Genomic DNA, 22,793 nt, shown 5'->3' with positions numbered 1-22,793 from the left:
TTCACTGTGTAAGGTTTTTAATTGTATTATAATTTACAAACTGCAGAAGATCCTACGAATTTAACTGAAATACAGTCGATCATCTTCAAACAGAAACACGTTTTTATTCATTTCCACTGGCATCTTTCTGGAACACCATGTTTACCTGCAAAATTAACAATGTAATAAGCATATGAAATCTGAGGATTAATTCAATTAAGGACAAAGTGCAAATCCTACTTTATCATCTCACCATTAAGATGAGTTTCTGTCAATGTGAAAGTATGAAATATTTACTTTCATATCTACTATTAACTATAGTGCACAGCAGGGCAGATTAGAAGCATCCCAATTCTGTATTTAAAATCAATTTAATGGTACAAAGCAAATTCTTTATGAGCATTTCCATTACAATGACCTACACACCAAGGAGTTATATTTCCAATCCTTCATTCTGCAAGTTGTTGGATAGGTAACTCCTTCAGAAGGTGCTGAATGAAAGGCGATATTTCATATTTGTGATCTGGAATTGGTTCCTAATCACTTTTGGATACACTGCTGGACAAAATTTGTAACTAAAATTGTACTGGAGAAGTTTCATTTTATCTGCTCTTCAATCACAAGCTAAATATCTAGCAGGCAGAATACGAAGATCTAGTCTACAACTTACTACCAGGCGTTGTACATTTAACTGTCCGTTTTTGGCACCTGTACCAATATGAACCATTACCTCTTTGTGGTCCAAAATGTTGCTGCAAGCTTAAAAACTCCTTGTAATCGCAGAAAGTAAAAAAGGAAATATAATGATTTATGAAGCTGTACATGCAATTCAGTCATGGTTAAATTTAAGCCCTAGGAGGCAAACAAAGGCTGAGCATGCTGGATGCAATTTAATCACAACAGCACTCAATATTATATGAAAATGATGAGTGAAATGCACAGAGCTATACTGCATGCAGTTTAAAGCCACACAGGACAAGAACAGAATTGATGCGGTGACAAACTATAATGAAAAGAAAGTGAAATCAAAGCTAAATTGTGCAGTATGTCCCCATGGCAAAATGTGACAAGGATTACTCAACACTGCAGGATGAAATGGTTAGCAGACACTGAGAAGCGCCAGATTCAATTAATTGTACAAAAGAATATGTGAAATAATACATTTAAGTAAAGAAGGATAGGGAAAAGAAATACATCTTAAAAGATAAGATTTAAATGTGCGGAAAGCAGAGGGATTCCCACTCTCATCAGAGGTGGTAAAGGGGTAACTGGAGCACTCTTCAAGATTACGAAGGGTTATGAATAACATTGTTTCCAATGATTAGCGAGACAACAAAAGAGTGATCAAATTCAAATCGCAGAAAACTATAATGGGGTGGTTACAGCTGTAAAAAGGTGGGCGGGTCCTGCTTCACTTCACTCTTTACTACTAGAGCCCCTGAGCTATTTCTGTCTCACCTGGCCAGAGTCAGGAAGGTCGGGCGAGACAGGGGCTTTGGATTTCAAGTGAAGGCAATTCGCAATGGGGTGGCAATCCGCTGCTGATCGCCACTCCAAGTTACGGGCCAATGTAAAACACAATGTTTTACTTCACAAACTCAAATGTTATGACCTTCAGAATAATAATAATTGTTATTATCACAAGTAGGCTTACATTAAGACTGCAATGAAGTTACATAATTCAACAAAATATTGTTTAAACATAATACCATAATTTTGTATAGCCTTAGTGTAGTTAAGAATCCCAGGAGGGTAACAAAGTTTTTGGACTTAAATTATCGTTTGCTTACTTTTAAGTAAAGTTTTTGCATCCTAGCATCTAGATTTTACATTAAGCTCTCATTCTCCACCTTTATTCCCAATTTGTTTTTAAAAATAAATTTAGAGTACCCAATTCTTTTCTTCCAATGAAGGAGCAATTTAGCGTGGCCCATCACCTACCCTGCACATCTTTGGGTTGTAGGAGTGAGACACGCTGCAGCACGTGCCACCCTCCCAATTTGTTTATGGTACATATTTTTTATACATAAGAACTGAGAGTAGGTAATTCAGCCCCTCGAGCCTGCTCCGCTATTCAATACGATAATGGCTGATCTCACCTCGGCCTCATCTCCACTTTCCTGCCCACTCCCCATAACCCTTCATCCCACTACTAATTCAAAACCTATCTATCTCGTCCTTCAATTTTAGTGTCCTGACATCCACTGCACTCTGGCGTAGAGAATTCCACAGATTCACGACCTTTGAGTGAAGTAACTCCTCCGCATTTCTGTTTTAAATCTGCCACCCCTTAGCTTAAAACTGGCCTCTCGTTCCAGAATGTTCAACAAGGGGAAACATCTGCTCTGTGTCTACCCCGTCAATCCCCTTATCATATATACCTCAATTAGATCTCCTCTCATTCTTCTAAACTCCAACAAGTATAGGCCTAAAGTGTTCACGACACTATTTTTTCCGTAAAGGTAATCATATAAAATAGCCATCATAAAACAGTACTTACAGAGCAGCAGCTCCGGAGATAATCTCAATCAGTTCCTTGGTAATGACAGCTTGGCGAGTGCGATTATATGTCAATGTCAGCTTGTCAATAATTTCAGCTGAAATAAATAATTTTATTTCAATATATCATGTCATTTCAATATCCATCTTTCCTATGTCCAACATCTGGGTAGGTTGCTACTGATTCTTTTAGTAAAATAACATCTGTATTGGCATTAAAAGAAATATCAAGTTGCTAAATGTGATTTGCTTCCTCATTGATTAAACTTGCTAAATCAAATTTTTAACCTCCTTGGTTTTTTGGAGATTTAAGGCGAGAATCTACCTCAGGAATTTCTCTTACTCTGGTTTTGTGAAGGCACCCAAACTTGTGGCAAATGACCTTCTCCTGATCTCAATTTTGAAACCCAGGCCAAGGAGATACACGAACTGCTGTGCAAAGTGGGAGAGAAGAGGGGTGGAGGGAAGAGAGGAGGTACTACTCCCCCTGAGAATTGAGGGAAAAACCCCCCAATATTGTCCAGAATACCAGTGCTCCAACTAATGCACGGGTCCTACTGGTTATATTCTTGAATATCTGCTGTACAGTGTCAAACAGCTGGTGTGCAAAATATTAAGTCAAATAACCAAGATCAGAAATGCCACTGAACAGCAGGGAAGGCAGCCAAGAATATGAAACAGCTTTGGACCATGTACCTTTTTCTCTGTTAACTGCTTGTCAATTTATAGATGCACAATTCAGGAAATAAAGTATCTGTACGAAATAACCTTTCTCACTACAAGGTCAGCATTTGGATCATAAATATAACATATACTGCCATAAAACCAACCATGAAACCCACCCTCCCATCCTAAACTTCATGACCCATTTAAGGAAGACAACTGGGAATCTTTAGGTATTTTTTCTCGACTAAAAGCTATTGAACTTCTATTGACTCTTCTGGCAAAATTTCTACTGCCACTGACTGTCCTATAGTATTGTGCTCAAAAGGCCATTCAAGTGTGCACTGATAGTATGAACAGAAGTGTTCCATCATGGCCAATCCTACTCCCACCACAATGCTCAAAGGGATGAGCCATCGGGATCAGAAGGAACAGCAGCTCATTTTCTCTCTAGTGCTCCTTCCGCAAGTTCACTTAATTCAATACATACAAGGTACCACCTTGACACCTTTCTGGTCTGTAGAAACTCATGCACTCACTGAATAAATTCAGAGCGCCATTAGGAAAGCAAGAGCATAAGATATCCTTTTGAAAATACCGTAAAAGGTTTCTTACAAGCATTCTTGCTGGCGCTATCCATAGCCGTCATCCTAGCACTTTGCTCGCTTGTGGTGGATTCCTTCAAGCTCCAGTAAATGATGTTTGCCAGAGAGAACTCCTGGTAGTTCCGCAGAACATCAGCGTCAATGTCGTCATAAATACTCATGTTCTCTAGAAATAAAGGCAAGGATTAATTAACGGTTAGATTTTCACAATATGGATAAGTTACATATTGGCAGTGATATAAGATGATGTGAAGGCAAGGAACAAATCCAAATCACGTTTAGCTTATTCTGTGATAAATGTAAAACAGCCAGAGAAATATTTTCTAGTGATCGATATAAAGATACAAATACCACACTACAATTTAGCTTTATGGCGGTACTTGCTTAATGTAAGTAATTACTTTTCTCCCACTTGTTACAAGAATTTCAAATACATCTTCGAGCCAGAAGACAGCAATTCTCTAACATATGGAAGTTCCATCGATAGGAAGCTTCCATTACTGTGAGCAATCTGCAGCCTTCTTGGATGTAGGTGCTGTTCCAGGAACGCAATACAATTTTTAAAAATTTGATTGGATCCCCAAGACTGCTACTTCGGTCCAGTAGTTATGTTAATCTCCAATTTTATTGAAAGTTTCCCACTAAAGGGCTCACTGTATGCAATGATAAATTGACCCTCCTTCAAATACCCACAACTATCAATCTAGAATTTCTCCAAACTTAACACTTAAATTCTGGTCCTAGGTGACTGTGGAGTTTGCACATTCTCGCTGTAACTGTGGGGCAGCACGGTAGCACAAGTGATTAGCACTGTGGCTTCACAGCGCCAGGGTCCCAGGTTCGATTCCCTGCTGGTTCACTGTCTGTGCGGAGTCTGCACGTATTTATTTTTAAAAATTAAACATGCACAACTCCCTATGGTTGAGATTTCCAAAGATTCATAAACCCTTTGAGTTAAGAGATTTCTCCTCATCTCAGTCCTAAGTGATCGATCCTTTATTCTGTGACTATGACTAAATTTTCAAACCAAGGGCCTTGTCACATCACATCCTCCTTGTCAGGCAGTGTCAATAATTATACCCTGTACCCTAGCCATGGTCTAACTAGTGTCTTATTCTAGTTACAGCATAATCTCCTTGCTCTTATATTCTAGGCCTTGGCTAATAAAGGAAAGTATCCCTGATGCGGTGACATCACTGGAATAGAAATCCTATGACCCAGACAGGAGAGCAGTCAGGGAGTGTGTAGGGAGGGTAATAATAATAATAATAATCTTTATTACTGTCACAAGTAGGCTTACATTAACACCACAATTAAGTTATTGTGAAAATCCCCTAGTCGCTACATTCCGGCACCTGTTCGGGTACACTGAGGGAGAATTCAGAATGTCCAATTCACCCAACAGCACGTCTTTCAGGACTTGTGGGAGGAAACTGGAGCACCCTGAGGAAACACACGCAGAGACGGGGAGAACGTGCAGACTCCACACAGACAGTGACCCAAGCCGGGAATCAAACCTAGGACCCTGGCGCTGTGAAGCTACAGTGCTAACCACTGTGCTAAGGAGTTCAGAACTATTGTTGCCCATGAGTTACAAGTGGTTTTAATTCTAATATTTCCTCGGTAACTATTTCTTTCAGACAGTCAGAACCATCCGAAGACTGCAATTTAAACCTGAGTATTGGATGGTTTCCAGTGCAGGGTAATTGTCCAACTGAAGTTTGAACTTCCCTAGAAATTGCCATGTAATTCCAATGTCGGGACTTCTGGGGGTGCGGGGTTCCTCCAGCACACCTCTGGGGTATCCCAGGTGTGATGCCCCAGATAACAGAGGTAATGGGCCATTATTTGTGTACTCCCTGGCCTTTAGTGTCCAATATATTACCTCACAGTTTTCAGCATTAAATTCCACTTAACACCTTTCTGCCCACCTGACCAGTGCATTGATATCTTTCTGTGGTCTATAGCCTTCATCCTCGCCATCAACCACATTCAATCTTTTGTTACATCTACAAAACGTCTTAATCATGCTACCTACATTTTAATCAAAGTCATTGGTATATACGAGCAAACTTCAGGGACCTAATATATTTGTAGAATCCCAGTAGAAATAGCCTTTCCAGTAATAAACATTAAACATTATCCTTCACTTTCTGTCACTGAGCCAATTTTGAATTCAACTTGCCACTTTCCCTTAGATCCCATTATTTTTTTATTTTCTGACCAGTCTGCTGTGTGGGATCATAAAAGCCTCACTAAAATTCATATAGACTATATGTCAAACTCTATCTTCACTAACATATAAAATTATGAAGGGAGTAGATAGGATAGATGCGGGCAGGTTGTTTCCACTGGCGGGTGAAAGCAGAACTAGGGGCATAGCCTCAAAATAAGGGGAAGTACATTTAGGACTGAGTTTAGGAGGAACTTCTTCACCCAAAGGGTTGTGAATCTATGGAATTTGTTGCCCAGTGAAGCAGTAGAGGCTCCTTCATTAAATGTTTTTAAGAAAAAGATAGATAGTTTTTTGAAGAATAAAGGGATTAAGTGTTATGGTGTTCGGGCCGGAAAGTGAAGCTGAGTCCACAAAAGATCAGCCATGATCTCATTGAATGGTGGAGCAGGCTCGAGGGGCCAGATGGCCTACTCCTGCTCCTAGTTCTTATGATTCTCCATGTTACCGCCTCAAAAAATTCAGACATGACTTTTCCATGCTGATTGTCCCGAATTAACCCGTGATTTTCTAAATGATGATCTGTTGTCCTGAATTTTTTTTTGAAGAGTGATTTGCCACTGCCAAGTTTAGGTTGATTGGCTTGTGAAAATTCGATCCACCCCTTTCTCTATTTGTGTATTACATCATTAATAGTCCTCCATCTTTAGTCAAAGAGCACAAGGGTGTGGCATGGATAAGATGGGCTGAATGGCCTCCTACTGTGCTGTAATTTTTCTATGGTTCAATTAATGGAATACAATGGTCAAAGCCTCCACTATTTCCTCCCTTGCTTCTTTGAACAGCCTGGCAGATATTGTCAACCATATATTTTGAAATCACATTAAGCTATCATGATGCAGTGGTAATTCAACAAGGTAAACCAGAGTAACACCATTTTCATTTATTTACCTTACAGACGGCACGGTAACTTACCAGAATTTGTAAGTGTATCAAAAGAGAAGACTGGTTTCTCCTCAGTACTATAGGAAATCACGGACCTGAAAACAAGGATAAGATATTTGTGGTAATGTTTAAGATGCAGCTCAGAGATATCTTTAAAAGCAATTTCAAGATGAATCTGTAGACTACTAAAATGCATGGAGCGCCCCAAAATGGGAAACAACTTGCATTTATATAGCACCTAATGCCCCAATATGTTTTCTGCATCAATAAGCAGAAGACATGCACTTCTTCAAATTTAACATGAAAATATTAGCATCTCAATTCTGGTATAAAGTATCCCAGTTCAAGATCTGCACTGTTGGCAGAATTTTGACTTGGACCAGCATGGTTTCCATGCTGTGAGCTGACCAGAAGCCAGTCGAAGAGATTGGAACAGGAAATTTAGAGAAATCAGAAGCAATGCCATAGTCGGCACGGTAGCACAGTGGGTAGCACTGTTGCTTCACAACTCCAGGATCCCAGGTTCGATTCCCGGCTTGGGTCACTGTCTGTGCGGAGTCTGCACCTTCTCCCTGTGACTGCGTGGGTTTTCTCCGGGTGCTCCGGTTTCCTCCCCAAGTCCCGAAAGGAGTGCTATTAGGTTATTGGGACATTCTGAATTCTCCCTCTCTGCACCCGAACAGGTGCCGGAATGTGGTGAGTAGGGGCTTTTCCCAGTAACTTCATCGCAATGTTAATGTAAGCCTACTTGGGAAAATAAAGATTATTATTAGTCAGATACTCACGTCAGCATTTTTTGAGGGGATAATGGAAGTGGCAGATTTGAAAAGGAGGGGTCCTTAGGTACAGAAAAACAGTAACAATGTTGGCAGATACAGGGGGCAGTAAAGAAGATTAAGCTGGATGGAAAGGACAATAATCAAGGGAGCAGAATGTAGATCTTATGGAAGAAAAGTAGAATTTATGTACTTTTTTGAACCAGTGGCTTGCCAAGCTACTTACTTAAATCTGTTGAATACAACTGCACCTTTATCAAATTCAAAGCCAGAGCTCAAGAGCTCAGAGGCAATAATTGAGGCATCACCAAATGTTGGGGGTTTCCGGCCAATTTCCTTGAACATCACCAGCAAATGACTTCCATAGTTTCTACGATTTAAAGCAAAAACTGAGTCAGACTCATCTGTTTTGGAAAGTTATATGTTGCAAAATAATTTCCCAACATATTTGCAAATGGAATCTTTACCCCTTTGCCTCTAATTTATTAAACGATGGTACTGCTAAAACCAGTATTGGAATATTACCTTGCAATGGCTTGAATATTGTAGCAGTTGTTTGGATGATTTAGCTTAATTCTGGATTGCTTTCAGTGATGTAAACCCTTAAGAATAGATCAATATTTAGCAAGCAAATTGAAGGATTGCCTTTAACATTTTTCAGACTGCAAAACTGAAGACACGTTGCCTTCACTATTAGGCTAGCACCAAGAATTTTGTACCCTTTAGTGTAATATGTTGAATCCAACATAAAATAAAGTTTAACATGGAAACACGAGTTCCCAGCAAAATCAGCAGCTCAAGTATTTACAACACAGTTCCCCAAAGGGCGGCAGGGTGGCGCAATGGTTAGCATTGCTGCCTCAGCGCCAGGGACCCGGGTTCGATTCCAACCCCGGGTCACTATGTGTGGAGTTTGCACTTTCTCCCCAGTGTCTGCGTGGGTTTCCTCCGGCTGCTCTGGTTTCCTCACACAGTCCAAAGATGTGCAGGTTAAGTGGATTGGTCATGCTAAATTGCCACTTAGGGCGGGGTTACAGGAATAGGGCGGGGAATTGTGCCTAGGTAGGGTGGTCTTTCAAATGATCAGTGTGATTCTATTCTATGATTCTAAATGTTGCTGGAGGAAAATAATGAACATTTAAGATATACCTCACCCTGCTAATGTCATGGGGAGGTAGCAAGCCATTTAAACATTCCTACTAAAATAGCAAAAAAGAAACAGATGGTGCCAAGCATCCATATCACCAGCCCACAACATCATCTCAAAGCCAGTGTTGTACGCAAGAGTATATTATTGATGTTCTTTATTAAGCATGAATGTTCTCAAGCTCAAAACCAACACATACCTATACAGCAGTGATCTCAGCTTCTCACCAATAGTAGCAATCTTAACCTCTTTTCCTGCAGCAGTCAACTCCGCCATTTGTTTTCTTATGTTCTTCGCAACATTACTATGGACACCGCCACAGAGACCACGGTCAGAGGACACCCCAATGATCAGGTGTTTGACTTGGTCTTCAGGAGCTTGAATTTCTGCCTTTTCATACAGAGCTTAAAAAAAACAAAAGGATCAATAATAAAACTTGTATTCATATAGTGCCTCATCACATCCATCAAAATACCTTAAAAAGCACCTTTTCGGTACGATCAATTCAAGTGTTCAAGTGCAGTGCCTTCTATGTAAACAACCCAGCAGCTATCTTGCACAGCAAGATGATATAAATATGCTCAGTTTTTGGTGGAATTTGTACTGCAAGAATGTACAAAGAAATTGAGCAATTCTGTGGAAGCACTAAATGGTACAGGCTGCATAATGTACCAAAAGTATCTGGCCAGCTGCTCATTTACAGAATCTGCAGCTTGCAAATTTGACCAACAGTCATTTACAGATGAAGGAACTATCTCAAATGTTAAATGAGAAAAACAGTACTGATCTGGCAGGAATCATAGGCAGTTTTAAGGGAATAAACTGATTCAGCTAGCTTCAGAACCCGACACAGATCGGTCATCGATCTAAAAAAGCTCCATGTTCTTGTTCACAAATGCTGTATCTGTGACTAGACAAGAAATCCTTCCCACATCTCCATACAGGTTCAGCATCCCTTATCCAAAATTCCGAAAATTGAAAAATTCCGAAATTCAGACTCGAGCGGCAATGTGAGTGGGAAATCCCACAAGGCTCTGGGAAGGTTCCTGGGCATTGCGCAGATCCCAACCCGCGCCGCAGATGCACATTATATTCAGAAATGAGAAAAACTCTGAAATCCGTTACACATTCGGCCCCAAGCACTTGGGGATAAGGGATGCTCAACCTGTATGATGTTGTATTTATTCAAATATTGTAGTGCAGTTGTCTTTGTTTTCATACCAAGAGCTCCAGTTCCATAAACTCTTGCTGGTTTCAGTTCTCTCTCTGCTCTTGCATATTTTGCTGCAGCCACCATTTTCATGGATTGGGTAATCTTTTGGATGTTTTTGATGGATTTCAAGCGCCTGGTAACTGAAAATAGGCAAATATTTAATCAGGTAAGTGGTTCATCAGGGCCATGTTTTCACATTGCATAGCCAAAAAATATTTTTTTCCATGAAGTCACCTTGATATATCTGCTTATAAATGTCATGTTCCATCAACAACTGGTTTTCTCTGGAAGAATATGAAAAGCTACTTTATGGCAGAAATATCTGCTTTTGATGGATAACATTTTCAAAAATCAAATATAAACTAAAAATCCAGCTATTAGTGAAAACGTCCAGCGCTTTCACTTCAATTAAGGCTTTTCCCATCTACTTGTCTAAAAGTAAAGAAACCAATTTTTAAAAAGAAAAATCTATTTATTAAAGTTTTTTAACACAATTTTTCTCCCTTACAAACAATAACCCCCCCCCCCCTCCCCCCGTAACAAAAAAAAAAATGAGAAATCGCGCAGAGCAAGATATATACATGGCAAAATGATATATTTACACAGCTTTGTACACTGGCCCTCACCCGTACGTGCCAGTTTCCCCAACCCTTCATGTGATCTCTTGCTCATCCACCCTCCCAGGCAGTCCCCCCTTTTCGCCCCCCCCCCCCCCACCCCAAGGACGTCCCCTCCAACCCCCCCCTCCCCCCCCCCCAGGACGTCCCCTCCAACCCCCCCCCCCCGCCCCCCCCAGGACGTCCCCTCCAACCCCCCCCCCCCCCAGGACGTCCCCTCCAACCCCCCCCCCCCCCCCCCCCCCAGGACGTCCCCTCCAACTCCCCCCCCACCCCCCAGGACGTCCCCTCCAACCCCCCCCCCCACCCCACCCCCCAGGACGTCCCCTCCAACCCCCCCCCCCCCCACCCCCCAGGACGTCCCCTCCAACCCCCCCCCCCCCCCCCCAGGACGTCCCCTCCAACCCCCCCCCCCCGAGGACGTCCCCTCCAACCCCCCCCCCCCCAGGACGTCCCCTCCAACCCCCCCCCCCCCCAGGACGTCCCCTCCAACTCCCCCCCCACCCCCCAGGACGTCCCCTCCAACCCCCCCCCCCACCCCACCCCCCAGGACGTCCCCTCCAACCCCCCCCCCCCCCACCCCCCAGGACGTCCCCTCCAACCCCCCCCCCCCCCCCCCAGGACGTCCCCTCCACCACCACCACCCCCCCCCACCCCCCCCCCCCCCCACCCACCCCCCCCCCTCCACCCCCCACCCCCCCCCCCCCCCCTCCCGGTTCGTCCACTACTCCAAATATTGCTAGCCCCCAGCTTGGCTTGACCCGGACTTTCACCACCTGAGATATTGCTCCCGCCAGAACCCCTCCAATGCCGGGCATGACCAAAACATATGGACATGGTTCGCCGGGCTACCTGAGCACCTTCCACATCTGTCCTCTACCCCAAAGAACCTACTCAACCTCGCCCCTGTCAAGTGCGCTCTGTGGACCACCTTAAATTGTATCAGGCTGAGCCTGGCACATGAGGAGGAGGAATTAACCCTACCTAGGGTATCAGCCCACAGACCTTCCTCAATCTCCTCCCCCAGCTCATCCTCCCATTTACCCTTCAACTCTTCTACCAGCACTTCCCCCTCTTCTTTCAACTCCTGGTGTATTTCCGACACCTTGCCCTCCCTGACCCATACACCCTGAACTTCTTGTGCCGGGAGCAACGGGAATTCCCTCACCTGTCGCCTCACAAAAGCCCTCACCTGCATATATCTAAAGGCATTTCCCGGGGGTAACTCGAACTTCTCCTCCAGTGCCCCTAGGCTCGCAAACGTCCCGTCGATGAACAGGTCCCCCATTCTTCCAATCCCCGCCCGATGCCAGCTCTGGAACCCCCCGTCCATCTTCCCCGGGACAAACCGGTGGTTACACCTGATCGGGGACCACACTGATGCTCCCATTGCACCCCGGTGCCGTCTCCATTGGCCCCAGATCCTTAGCGTTGCCGCCACCACCGGGCTTGTGGTATACTTTGTCGGCGAGAGCAGCAGCGGTGCCGTCACCAACGCCCCCAGGCTTGTTCCTTTACAGGACGCCATCTCCATCCTCTTCCATGCCGCCCCCGCTCCCTCCATAACCCACTTGCGGATCATCGCCACATTTGCTGCCCAGTAGTAGTTCCCCTGGTTTGGCAGTGCCAACCCTCCTCGGTCCCTACTGTGTTCCAGGAACCCTCTCCTTACTCTCAGGGTCTTATTCGCCCACACAAACCCCATAATACTCCTGCCGACTCTCTTAAAAAAGGTCTTAGTGATCACGATGGGAAGGCACTGAAACACAAACAGAAACCTCGGAAGGACCACCATTTTGACCGACTGCACTCTACCCGCCAGCGAGAGCGGTAACATGTCCCATCTTTTGAAATCCTCCTCCATTTGCTCCACCAACCTCGTCAGATTCAGTTTATGTAGGGTCCCCCAACTCCTGGCTATCTGGATCCCCAGATACCGAAAGCTCCCCTCCGCCCTCCTCAGCGGTAGGTCCCCTATCCCTCTTTCTTGGTCCCCCGCCTGTAATACAAAGAGCTCACTCTTCTCTACATTGAGCTTATAGCCCGAAAACTCCCCAAACTCCCTTAGAGTCTGCATGACCTCCACCATCCCCTCCATTGGATCCGCCACGTACAGCAACAGGTCATCCGCATATAGCGACACCCGATGCTCTTCTCCCCCTCGGACCACCCCCCTCCATTTATTAGACTCCCTCAATGACATGGCCAATGGTTCGATCGCCAATGCGAACAACAGGGGGGACAGGGGGCACCCCTGCCTCGTCCCTTGGTATAGTCGAAAGTACTCCGACCTCCGCCGGTTCGTCACTACACTCGCCATCGGGGCTCTGTAAAGGAGCTTAACCCAATTGATAAACCCTACCCCGAACCCAAACCTACACAGCACCTCCCAGAGGTACTCCCACTCTACTCGGTCAAAGGCCTTCTCCGCGTCCATAGCTGCCACTATCTCCGCCTCTCCCTCCTCCGATGGCATCATTATCACGTTTAAGAGCCGCCGCACATTGGTGTTTAGTTGCCTGCCCTTTACAAATCCCATCCGGTCCTCGTGGATTACCCCCGGGACACAGTCCTCGATCCTCGTGGCCAGCACTTTTGCCAGCAACTTTGCATCCACATTGAGGAGCGAGATCGGCCTGTACGATCCACATTGCAGTCGGTCCTTGTCCCGCTTTAGGATCAAAGAAATTGTCGCTTCCGACATTGTCGGGGGCAGGGTCCCCTCCTCTCTTGCCTCATTAAAGGTCCTCACCAGTAGCGGGGCCAACAGGTCTGCGTACTTCCTGTAGAACTCCACCGGGAATCCGTCCGCTCCCGGGGCCTTCCCCGCCTTCCCCAAACCCTTGCTCAGCTCCTCCAACCCAATTGGTGCCCCCAAACCAGCCACCTCTTGCTCCTCCACCCTCGGGAATCTCAGCTGATCTAGGAATCGTCTCATCCCCTCTTCCCCTGCTGGGGGCTGGGATCTGTACAGCTCTTCATAAAAGGCCTTGAATACCTTGTTTATTTTCGTCGCACTCCGAACCGTGGCTCCCCTTCCATCTTTGACTCCCCCTATTTCCCTCGCTGCCATCCTCTTACGGAGCTGGTGTGCCAGCATCCGACTAGCCTTTTCCCCATACTCGTAGGTCGGCCACCGGGGTTTCCTCCACTGTGCCTCCGCCTTCCCTGTGGTCAACAGGTCAAGCTCCGTCTGGAGCCGTCCTCTTTCCCCAAGTAATCTTTCCTCCGGGGCCTCTGCGTATCTCCTGTCCACTCTCAAAATCTCCCCCACTAACCTCTCCCTTTCCATACCCTCTGTCTTCTCCCTATGAGCCCTAATGGAAATTAGCTCTCCCCTGATCACTGCCTTCAACACCTCCCATACCATCCCCACCCGCACCTCCCCGTTGTCGTTGGCCTCCAAGTACCTTTCGATACACCCCCTCACCGTCCCACACACCACCTCGTCCGCCAGCAGTCCCACATCTAGCCGCCACAACGGGCGTTGGGTAAAGAAACAAATTTTAAAGAGAGCACTTCAAAAATGTCAACTTTGTTCCTGTGTTTTTTTTTAAAGTGACTACTCCTTGCCCCCAATATTTGATCCAAGCAGTCCTTTCAATTCCAAACATTGAAATTCAGTATAAAAGGGGCTAGGTTTAAAATCAAACCCAGCATTGTGTTCTAATGCTGCTTCATCGTTTTCCGACAGAAAATTACTAAAATGTTGTACTTGTTTGTGCTGAATTTTACATGCATTTTTAAAAGGTTGTGTTTGATGTGTTACCATACAAAATCTCTCAATGCAATTGTGTGCGAGACTGCTGTCCATCCTAGAACCTATAATTAGTAAAAGCACTGCACTCCATTAAATGCATGCAGAAATGCAAGTGTCAGTACTCAGATCAGGAACGATCTCACTGAATGGCAGAACAGACTCGATGGGCCAAATGGCCAACGTCTGCACCTATGTCTTACTGTGATAGTAGTTATGTCTTTTAAAAAAGATTGTGGAAGATAATGTAATTTTCAACCATATAAATTGTGGTAACTTGAGACCACAAAGAAGGTAGTCGCATGCATTGTTTAAAAGAAGGAACTTCTTTATATAAATAAACAAAAGTTTAACAGTAACTCAGAGCAGTAGTAACTCAAGCAGAGCAATAGCAACAGTTATAACTATGAAAACAGGAACTCTAGTAAAACCGATTTTGCTCACAGGTCATCTCTTACAGACTGAAAAAAAACAACCAAAGTTCGAACCCTCAACAGATGCCAGTGAAAGGAGAAAGGCTTGTAAGAACACTTTGTACTAACACAAATATAGACAATTAATTTTGCATGCACTGAAGGCTCATCAACTTCCAACAGCTGGTGAAGTGGGTGGTTAGGAGAGAGTCAACTACAAGGGATAAACAGCCTCAGTAAATGAGAAGCTTTAGTTGTACAAAACTGCTCCTTCTACATGATCTCACCCACAATGAAACGAAGTGGATGCCCATTTAGCCAGTTATATTGCTCATCTTGTGAGCTACCAATGCAGAAATCCAATTCAGTAAAAATATCCATTATGACACCAAAGAAATCCTTGAAACCCATGATACTATAAAGCACTCGGGTTAAAGACAGTCACATGTGACTTGTTCAATATCTAAAACACGTTCTGCAATAATGAAGAAAGTAGAATACTCACTGTCCTTCAGCGTTGCCATGTTTCGGACTTGGCCCCTGTAACATAATTAAACCAGACTTTAGTAAAGTTTAACAGAAGGGACATTTTATCTGGGTGGGGTGGGAGAAACATACCCAAAGTTTAAAAACAAAAATGAAAGACTAGAAATTTTAACCGTCCTCTCAACTCAGCAATGCTGCAGGAATTGGCTACTGCAATCATTTCTAATGGCTGATTTTCCAGGACACATGCTAAAACACACATCTTGGGATGCAAAGGCATGAAACTGAGCAATTTGGTTGCTTAATGCATCAATTATCAAAGTTAGATTTCATGAATATTGATCGTGTTACATATTTAGCAGGACAGGTCAATGGCGCTCAACTCTGCTTTGTTGTGACTTTTTGATATCCCTACAGCTCATGAAGGCCAACTGGCCTTATGTTCACAGGAATAGTTTACAGAGACTTTTACTTGATGCCGAGGTTCCAAAAGAGTAGTGCTTATTCAGCTGACCACAACTTCAGAATTCATGCTGCCTTTCACTGGAAGGTTAATAGAAAGCAGTGTTTACTTTCTCTCTGCTTTGGGAACCCATAAAGAAAGTTTAGTTAAATGCTGGATGTATAGAGTTCATCACTACTAAACTATAATGTGTTGTAGAATCATAGGATACCTAAAGTGCAGAAGGCAGCAATTCAACCAATTGAGTCTGCATCCCACCAGGCCCACACCCAACCCTATCCCCATAACCCTGCAACCCCAATTAACCTTTGGAAACTAAGGGGCAATTTAGCATGACCAATCCACTTAACCTGCACATCTTTGGACTGTGGAAGGAAACCGGAGCACCTGGAGAAAACCCATGCAGACATTGGGAGAAAGTGCAATCCACTGTCACCCAAAGTTGGAATCAAACCCGGGTCCCTGGCGCTGTGAGATAACAGTGCTAACCACTACGTCACCGTGCTGCCGTTGTCAGCGGTAACTGGCTATTAAAAATATAAAAGGTGTCAAAGATCCCAGAAAGGCGGTTCTGGAAAAAAGTTGTGCATTTTGTTCTGGGATTAGATGGAATAGTTTATCATAGATTAAGCAAATTCACTGATTCTACGAAGATCTAAAAGGTACAAATACTGAATCATCATTGTATGTTAGCCTATAAATCCATAAAGTAAATTATGCCAGATAATGAGATTACTAGACAAAATTGCAGCAAGACCCGGACTATATCCAGGCTTGGGCTGACAAGTGGCGAGTTACATTTGCGCCACACAAGTGCCAGGCAATGACCATCTCCTATAAGAGAGGATCTAACCACCGCCGCTTGACATTCAATAGCATTAACTTCGCTGAATCCCCCACAATCAACATCCTGTGGGTTACCATTGATCAGAAACTGAACTGGGCTAGTCACATTAATACTGTGGGTACCAGGGCAGTTCAAAGGCTAGGAATCCTACAGCGAGTAATTCACCTCCTGACCGCTCTTTCTTTCTTTCTTTCCTTCCTCCCTCCACGTTCCTCCCTCCACGTGCCCCCCCCCCCCCCCCCCCGCCCCACCCCACACAAACCCTGTTCACCATCTACAAGGCACAAATCAGGAGTGCAATGGAATAGTCTCCACTTGCCTGGATGAGGTCAGCACCAACAACACTCAAGAAGCTCGACACCATCCAGGACAAAGCAGCCCGCTTGATTGCTCCCCATTCCACAAACATTCATACCCTCCACCACCGATGAACAGTGGAAGCCGTGTGTATCATTACAAAATGCATTGCAGTAACTCACCAAGGTTTCTCAGACAAAACCTTCCAAACCCACGACCACTACCATCTAGGAGGACAAGAGCAGCAGATACCTGGCAACCTCGCCACCTGGAGGTTCCCCTCCAAGCCACTCACCACCCTGACTTGGAAATATATCGCCATTCCTTCACTTTCGCTGGGGCAACATCCTGGAACTCCCTCCCTAATAGCAGAGTGGGTGTGCCTACCCCTCAAGGACTGCAGCGGTTCAAGAAGGCACCTCACCACCACCTTCTAAAGGGTAACTAGGGATGGGCAATAAATGCTAGCCTGACCAAAAAAAATTGATCCAAAGTACTGACCTTTTACACTTTTGCTGTATAGAGCAGGGTTTTTCGAAATGCAATGCGTTATTGAGCATAATACAATTTTGACTGATACTCAATTATAATGTAATCAGATTTGTGTGTGCAGTTGCAGTAGCACACTTAACTACACATCTTATCACCTTGTAAACTAGATACTCCAATAGTATTAACATCTTGATGCACAAAAAGGCATTTCTGAAAATCCTCCCTCACTCCACAAATTAAACCAATGCTTCATAACACTGTTAGCTGCAAGCAAAACTTAACGGGAAACTTTGTATTTTCAGCCCAACATTGAGAAAATAGTTTGAAGAAGTTAGTCACTTGAATATTTCCACACTGACTACTGGGCAAATACAACACACCCTAACCCCAAACAACAGAAGTGTCCAGATTCAATTTCTGATCAGTATTAAATTAGCTAGCCTCTTTCAGATCTGATTTGATTTGATTTATTATTGTCACATGTATTAGTATACAGTGAAAAGTATTGTTTCTTGCATTCTGTACAAATAATGCACACCGTACATAAGGAAGGAAGGTGAGACTGCAGAATATAATGTTACAGTTATAGCTAGGGTGTAGAGAAAAGATCAACTTAATATGAGGTAGGCCCATTCAAAAGTCTGATGGCAGTAGGGAAGAAGCTGTTCTTGAGACGGCTGTTACGTGGCCTCAAACTTTGGTATCTTTTTCCTGATGGAAGAAGGTGGAAGAGAGTATGTCCGGGGTGCATGGGGTCCTTAATTATGCTGGCTGCCTTTCTGAGGCAGCGGGAATTATAGACGAGTCAATGGATGGAAGGCTGGTTTGTGTGATGGACTGGGCTACATTCATGAGCTTTTGTAGTTTCCTGTGGTCTTGGGCAGAGCAGGCTCCATACCAAGCTGTGATACGACCAGCAAGAATGCTTTCTATGGTGCATCTGTAGAAGTTGGTGAGGGTCGTAGCTGACATGCCAAATTTCCTTAGTCTTCTGAGAAAGTAGAGTCGTTGGTGGGCTTTCTTAACTATAGTGTCAGCATGGGGGACCAGGGCAGGCTGTTGGTGATCAGTACACCTAAAAACTTGAAGCTCTCGACCCTTTCTACTTCGTTCCCATTGATGTAGGCAGGGGATGTTCTCCACTACACTTCCTGAAGTCAATGACAATCTCCTTCGTTTTGTTGGCATTGAGGGAGAGATTGTCGTCGTACCAGTTCACCAGATTCTATCTCATTTCTGTACTCTGTCTCGTCATTGTTTGAAATCCGACCCACTACGGTGGTGTCATCAGCAAATTTGAAAATCGAGTTGGAGGGGAATTTGGCCACAGTCATAGGTGTATAAGGAGTACAGTAGGGGGCTGAGGACACAGCCTTGTGGGGCACCGGTGTTGAGGATGATCGTGGAGGAGGTGTTGTTGCCTATCTTTACTGATTGTGGCCTGTGGGAGAGAAAGTTCAGGATCCAGTCGCAGAGAGAGGAGCCGAGGCCAAGGCCACTGAGTTTGGAGATGAGTTTCGTAGGAATGATGGTTTTGAAGGCTGCGTTGGTCGATAAATAGGAGTCTGACATAGGTGTCTTTGTTATCTAGGTGTTCCAGGGTAGAGTGCAGGGCCATGGAGATGGCATCTGCTGTGGACCTGTTGCAGCGGTAGGCGAACTATAATGGATCAAGGCAATCCGGGAGGCTGGAGTTGATTCGTGCCATGACTAACCTTTCGAAGCACTTCATGATGATGGATGTCAGAGCCACTGGACGATAGTCATTAAGGCACGCTGCTTGATGTTTTTTGGTACAGGGATGATGGTCGTCTTTTTGAAGCAAATAGGGACCTCAGATTGTTGTAAAGAGAGGTTGAAGATGTCTGCGAATACCCCCGGCAGCTGATCCGCGCAAGACCCGAGTGCTCGTTCGGGTTCCCCATCCGGGCCAGTGGCTTTCCGTGGGTTGACCTTCGAGAAGGCTGCTCTGACGTCTGCATTGGTGATCTCAGATACAGTTCATCTGCGGCTTCTGGGGTGGAGGGCTTGCTCGCGCTGACCTCTTGCTCAAAGCGGCATAGAATGCGTTGAGCTCATTAGGGAGGGGTGTGTTGGAGTCAACGATTTTGCATGCCTTCATCTTGTAGCCCGTTATGTCTTGCAGACCTTGCCAAAGACGGCGGGAATCCGTGTGGCTAGCCTGGGACTCGAGCTTGGCTTGAAACTTGTACTGTCTTTTGGCATCTTTGCTGGATTTCTTGTCGAGGTCAGGGTCACCTGACTTGAACACCTCTGACCTAGACTTCAGCAAGCAGTGGATATCCCTGTTCATCCAGGGTTTCCGGTTGGGAAACACACGGATTTGCTTCTTTGGCACACAGTCTTCTACACACTTACTAATTAAGTCAGTTACTGTAATGACATACTCGTTCAGGCTGGTCGCAGAGTTTTTAAATACTGACCAGTCCACTGACTCTAAGCTCTAAGATCAGTGGCAAAGCAGTTCAATTAGACACAGGTAAATAAAACAGGGGTTCCAATCCTCATCACTATACTTGACAGAACACCAGAAGTGCGAACAGTGTGAACAACAGGAACAAGGTAGGTCTTTACTGTTATGTCCATCAAGCCATGAGAACACCAAAAGCCCAGCCTACTCAGTGTCCAAACCTTCACATGTAGAACTAGCAAATTAACCACCTTTTGCTGCCCTTGGTTCTAAATCCCAGCCAAAGTCACCTCCTTTGTGAAAGATTTTTTAAAAAGAGCAGGAATGCTGCGAATTTTCTAACCCAACATTTATAAGACCATAAGATATAGGAGCAGAAGTAAGGCCATTCGGCCCATCGAGTCCACTCCATCATTCAATCATGGCTGATTTCAACTCGATTTACCCGCTCTCTCCATAGCCCTTAATTCCTCGAGAAATCAAGAATTTATCAACTTCTGTCTTAAAGACATTCAACGTGCCGGCCTCCACCGCCCTCTGTGGCAATGAATTCCACAGACCCACCACTCTCTGGCTGAAGAAATTTCTCATCTGTGTTCTAAAGTGACTCCCTTTTATTCTAAGGCTGTGTCCCCGGGTCCTAGTCTCCCCTGCTAATGGAAACAACTTCCCTACGTCCACCCTATCTAAGCCATTCATTATCTTGTAAGTTTCTATTAGATCTCCCCTCGACCTCCTAAACCCCAATGAATATAAATGACAACATTGCATTTGCTTTCTTAATTACGGACTCTACCTGCAAGTTTACCTTTAGAGAATCCTGGACTAGGACTCCCAAGTCCCTTTGCACTTCAACATTATGAATTTTGTCACCGTTTAGAAAATAGTCCATGCCTCTATTCTTTTTTCCAAAGTGCAAGACCTCGCACTTGCCCACGTTGAATTTCATCAGCCATTTCTTGGACCACTCTCCTAAACTGTCTAAATCTTTCTGCAGCCTCCCCACCTCCTCCATACTACCTGCCCCATCACCTATCTTTGTATCATCGGCAAACTTAGCCAGAATGCCCCCAGTCCCGTCATCTAGATCGTTAATATATAAAGAGAACAGCTGTGGCCCCAACACTGAACCCTGCGGGACACCACTTGTCACCGGTTGCCATTCCGAAAAAGAACCTTTTATCCCAACTCTCTGCCTGACAGCCAATTGTCAATCCATGTTAGTACCTTGTCTCGAATACCATGGGCCCTTATTTTACTCAGCAGTCTCCCGTGAGGCACCTTATCAAAGGCCTTCTGGAAGTCAAGATAGATAACATCCATTGGCTCTCCTTGGTCTAACCTATTTGTTATCTCTTCAAAGAACTCTAACAGGTTTGTCAGGCACGACCTCCCCTTACTAAATCCATGCTGACTTGTCCTAATCCGACCCTGCACTTCCAAGAATTTAGAAATCTCATCCTTAACAATGGATTCTAGAATCTTGCCAACAACCGAGGTTAGGCTAATTGCCCAATAATTTTCCATCTTTTTCCTTGTTCCCTTCTTGAACAGGGGGGTTACAACAGCGATTTTCCAATCCTCTAGGACTTTCCCCGACTCCAGTGACTTTTGAAAGATCATAACTAACACCTCCACTATTTCTTCAGCTATCTCCTTTAGAACTCTAGGATGTAGCCCATCTGGGCCCGGAGATTTATCAATAAAATAAATGCAAAATATTGCAGATGCTGGAAATCTGAAATAAAAATAAAAAATACTGGAAAAAATTAAGATCTGACAATATCATTGGAAAGAGATAGTTATTGTTTGAGTAACTCGTCTTCACTCGGAATTGCATTCTTTTCGCAGGAAGATTTGTTTTGTATGTCGATCCCTCGACATCACAAAATCGGATTATCAGTTCGTTCTCCCAGTGCTATTTGGGAGAGTTTGCTGCGAGCATATTGGCTGCCTGGTTTCCTACACCAATATAATCATCTTTATTCGTGTCACAAGTAGGTTTACATTGACACTGCAAAGAAGTTACTGTGAAAATCCCTTAGTCGCCACACTCGGGCACCTGTTTGGGAACAGTGAGGGAGAATTCAGAATGTCCAATTCACCTAACAAGCACGGCTTTTGGGACTTGTGGGAGGAAACCGGAGCAACCGGAGGAAACCCATGTAGACACGGGGAGAACGTGCGGACTCCGCACAGACAGTGACCCAAGCCGGGAATTGCACCCGGGTCCATGGCGCTGTGAAGCGACAGTGCTAACCACTGCGCTACCGGGCCACCCGTCACAACAGGGGCTACATATTTTTTTAAAAAGAGCACTCCCATTCACTGCAAAGTGCTCTGGGACGTCCTGTGGTCGTGGCAGGCGCTATATAAATGCAATACTCCCATTCCATTGGAACTACTAAGGTCCTCCCTCCACAGTATGAAGGGAGGACTTCCTACATGTAAGCTGGCTGACTGACAGAGAGGCGCACATCAAATGTAATCTTGGGAGGAGGGCGAGACAGAAAGAGGGGCACTGAGAAGCCGGGAAAGCCTTTCCGAATCACTTTAAACGCAGGGCCTTCCTTAGAAGGCCTTAAACCTGGGGTCACCAAGCAACATCAAAACAGCGCGGAGAAGGGGGGCAATGCATCTTCCTGAAATTTAAAACAAAACTTGCGGAGAAGCTGCCCTCTCCTGACTGCCAGACTATTTACCATTGGGGCTGAAAGAGCAGAACGAAGCCGCTTCGCGCAAACATGGTGAATCCTCCCCGAGCGGATGCGGCTGAAGGTCAGCCCGCCGCCAGCGCGCATGCGCCGGCTGCCTGGCCCACGTGTCCTCCCCTCCCCTCCCCTCCCGGTGCCGCGGTGCCTGCCGGGGGTTGTAGTCTACCCCCCGCCCTCTGAGCTGCGGCCAAACGGGCGAGCGGACCACATCTCCCAGAAAGTCAATTCCTCCCGATCAGCCCCCTCCCCTTTCCGTCCAACGGAATTATCCGCGCG

General features: G+C 45.0%; 1 protein-coding gene across 2 annotated transcripts; it reads right to left on the bottom strand.

Annotated features, from left to right (window-relative positions):
- On the bottom strand, window positions 1-22,644 carry atp5f1c (ATP synthase F1 subunit gamma). Of its 2 annotated transcripts, XM_072471041.1 has the most exons (9): window positions 22,506-22,644; window positions 15,293-15,327; window positions 10,009-10,140; window positions 8,987-9,191; window positions 7,867-8,010; window positions 6,895-6,959; window positions 3,757-3,912; window positions 2,480-2,576; window positions 1-145 (listed from the first exon to the last, which is right to left on the bottom strand). In XM_072471041.1, exons 1-9 carry the CDS (start codon window positions 22,547-22,549, stop codon window positions 142-144), a joined length of 882 nt encoding a protein of 293 aa, XP_072327142.1. In that variant the 5' UTR covers window positions 22,550-22,644; the 3' UTR covers window positions 1-141. The 2 variants fall into 2 exon arrangements, with proteins under 2 accessions (XP_072327142.1, XP_072327143.1); XM_072471042.1 differs by lacking the exon at window positions 1-145 and having other exon boundaries at window positions 2,476-2,576.
- Window positions 22,645-22,793: the final 149 nt, after the last annotated feature.

The sequence above is a fragment of the Scyliorhinus torazame genome, chromosome 13 (assembly GCF_047496885.1).
Source record: "Scyliorhinus torazame isolate Kashiwa2021f chromosome 13, sScyTor2.1, whole genome shotgun sequence".
Lineage (NCBI taxonomy): Eukaryota > Metazoa > Chordata > Chondrichthyes > Carcharhiniformes > Scyliorhinidae > Scyliorhinus > Scyliorhinus torazame.
This window is presented reverse-complemented; position numbering and strand designations above follow the sequence as displayed.

What these genes read in the sequence shown, in the direction of transcription:
- atp5f1c (XM_072471041.1), bottom strand. Translation starts at nt 22,549, where the DNA reads ATGTTTGCGCGAAGCGGCTTCGTTCTGCTCTTTCAGCCCCAATG. An exon ending in CTGCTCTTTCAGCCCCAATG is followed by an intron (nt 15,328 to 22,505) that starts GTAAATAGTCTG and finishes ATTATGTTACAG; the next exon opens with GGGCCAAGTCCGAAACATGG. An exon ending in GTTGTATTCAACAGATTTAA is followed by an intron (nt 6,960 to 7,866) that starts GTAAGTAGCTTG and finishes CCTTGTTTTCAG; the next exon opens with GTCCGTGATTTCCTATAGTA.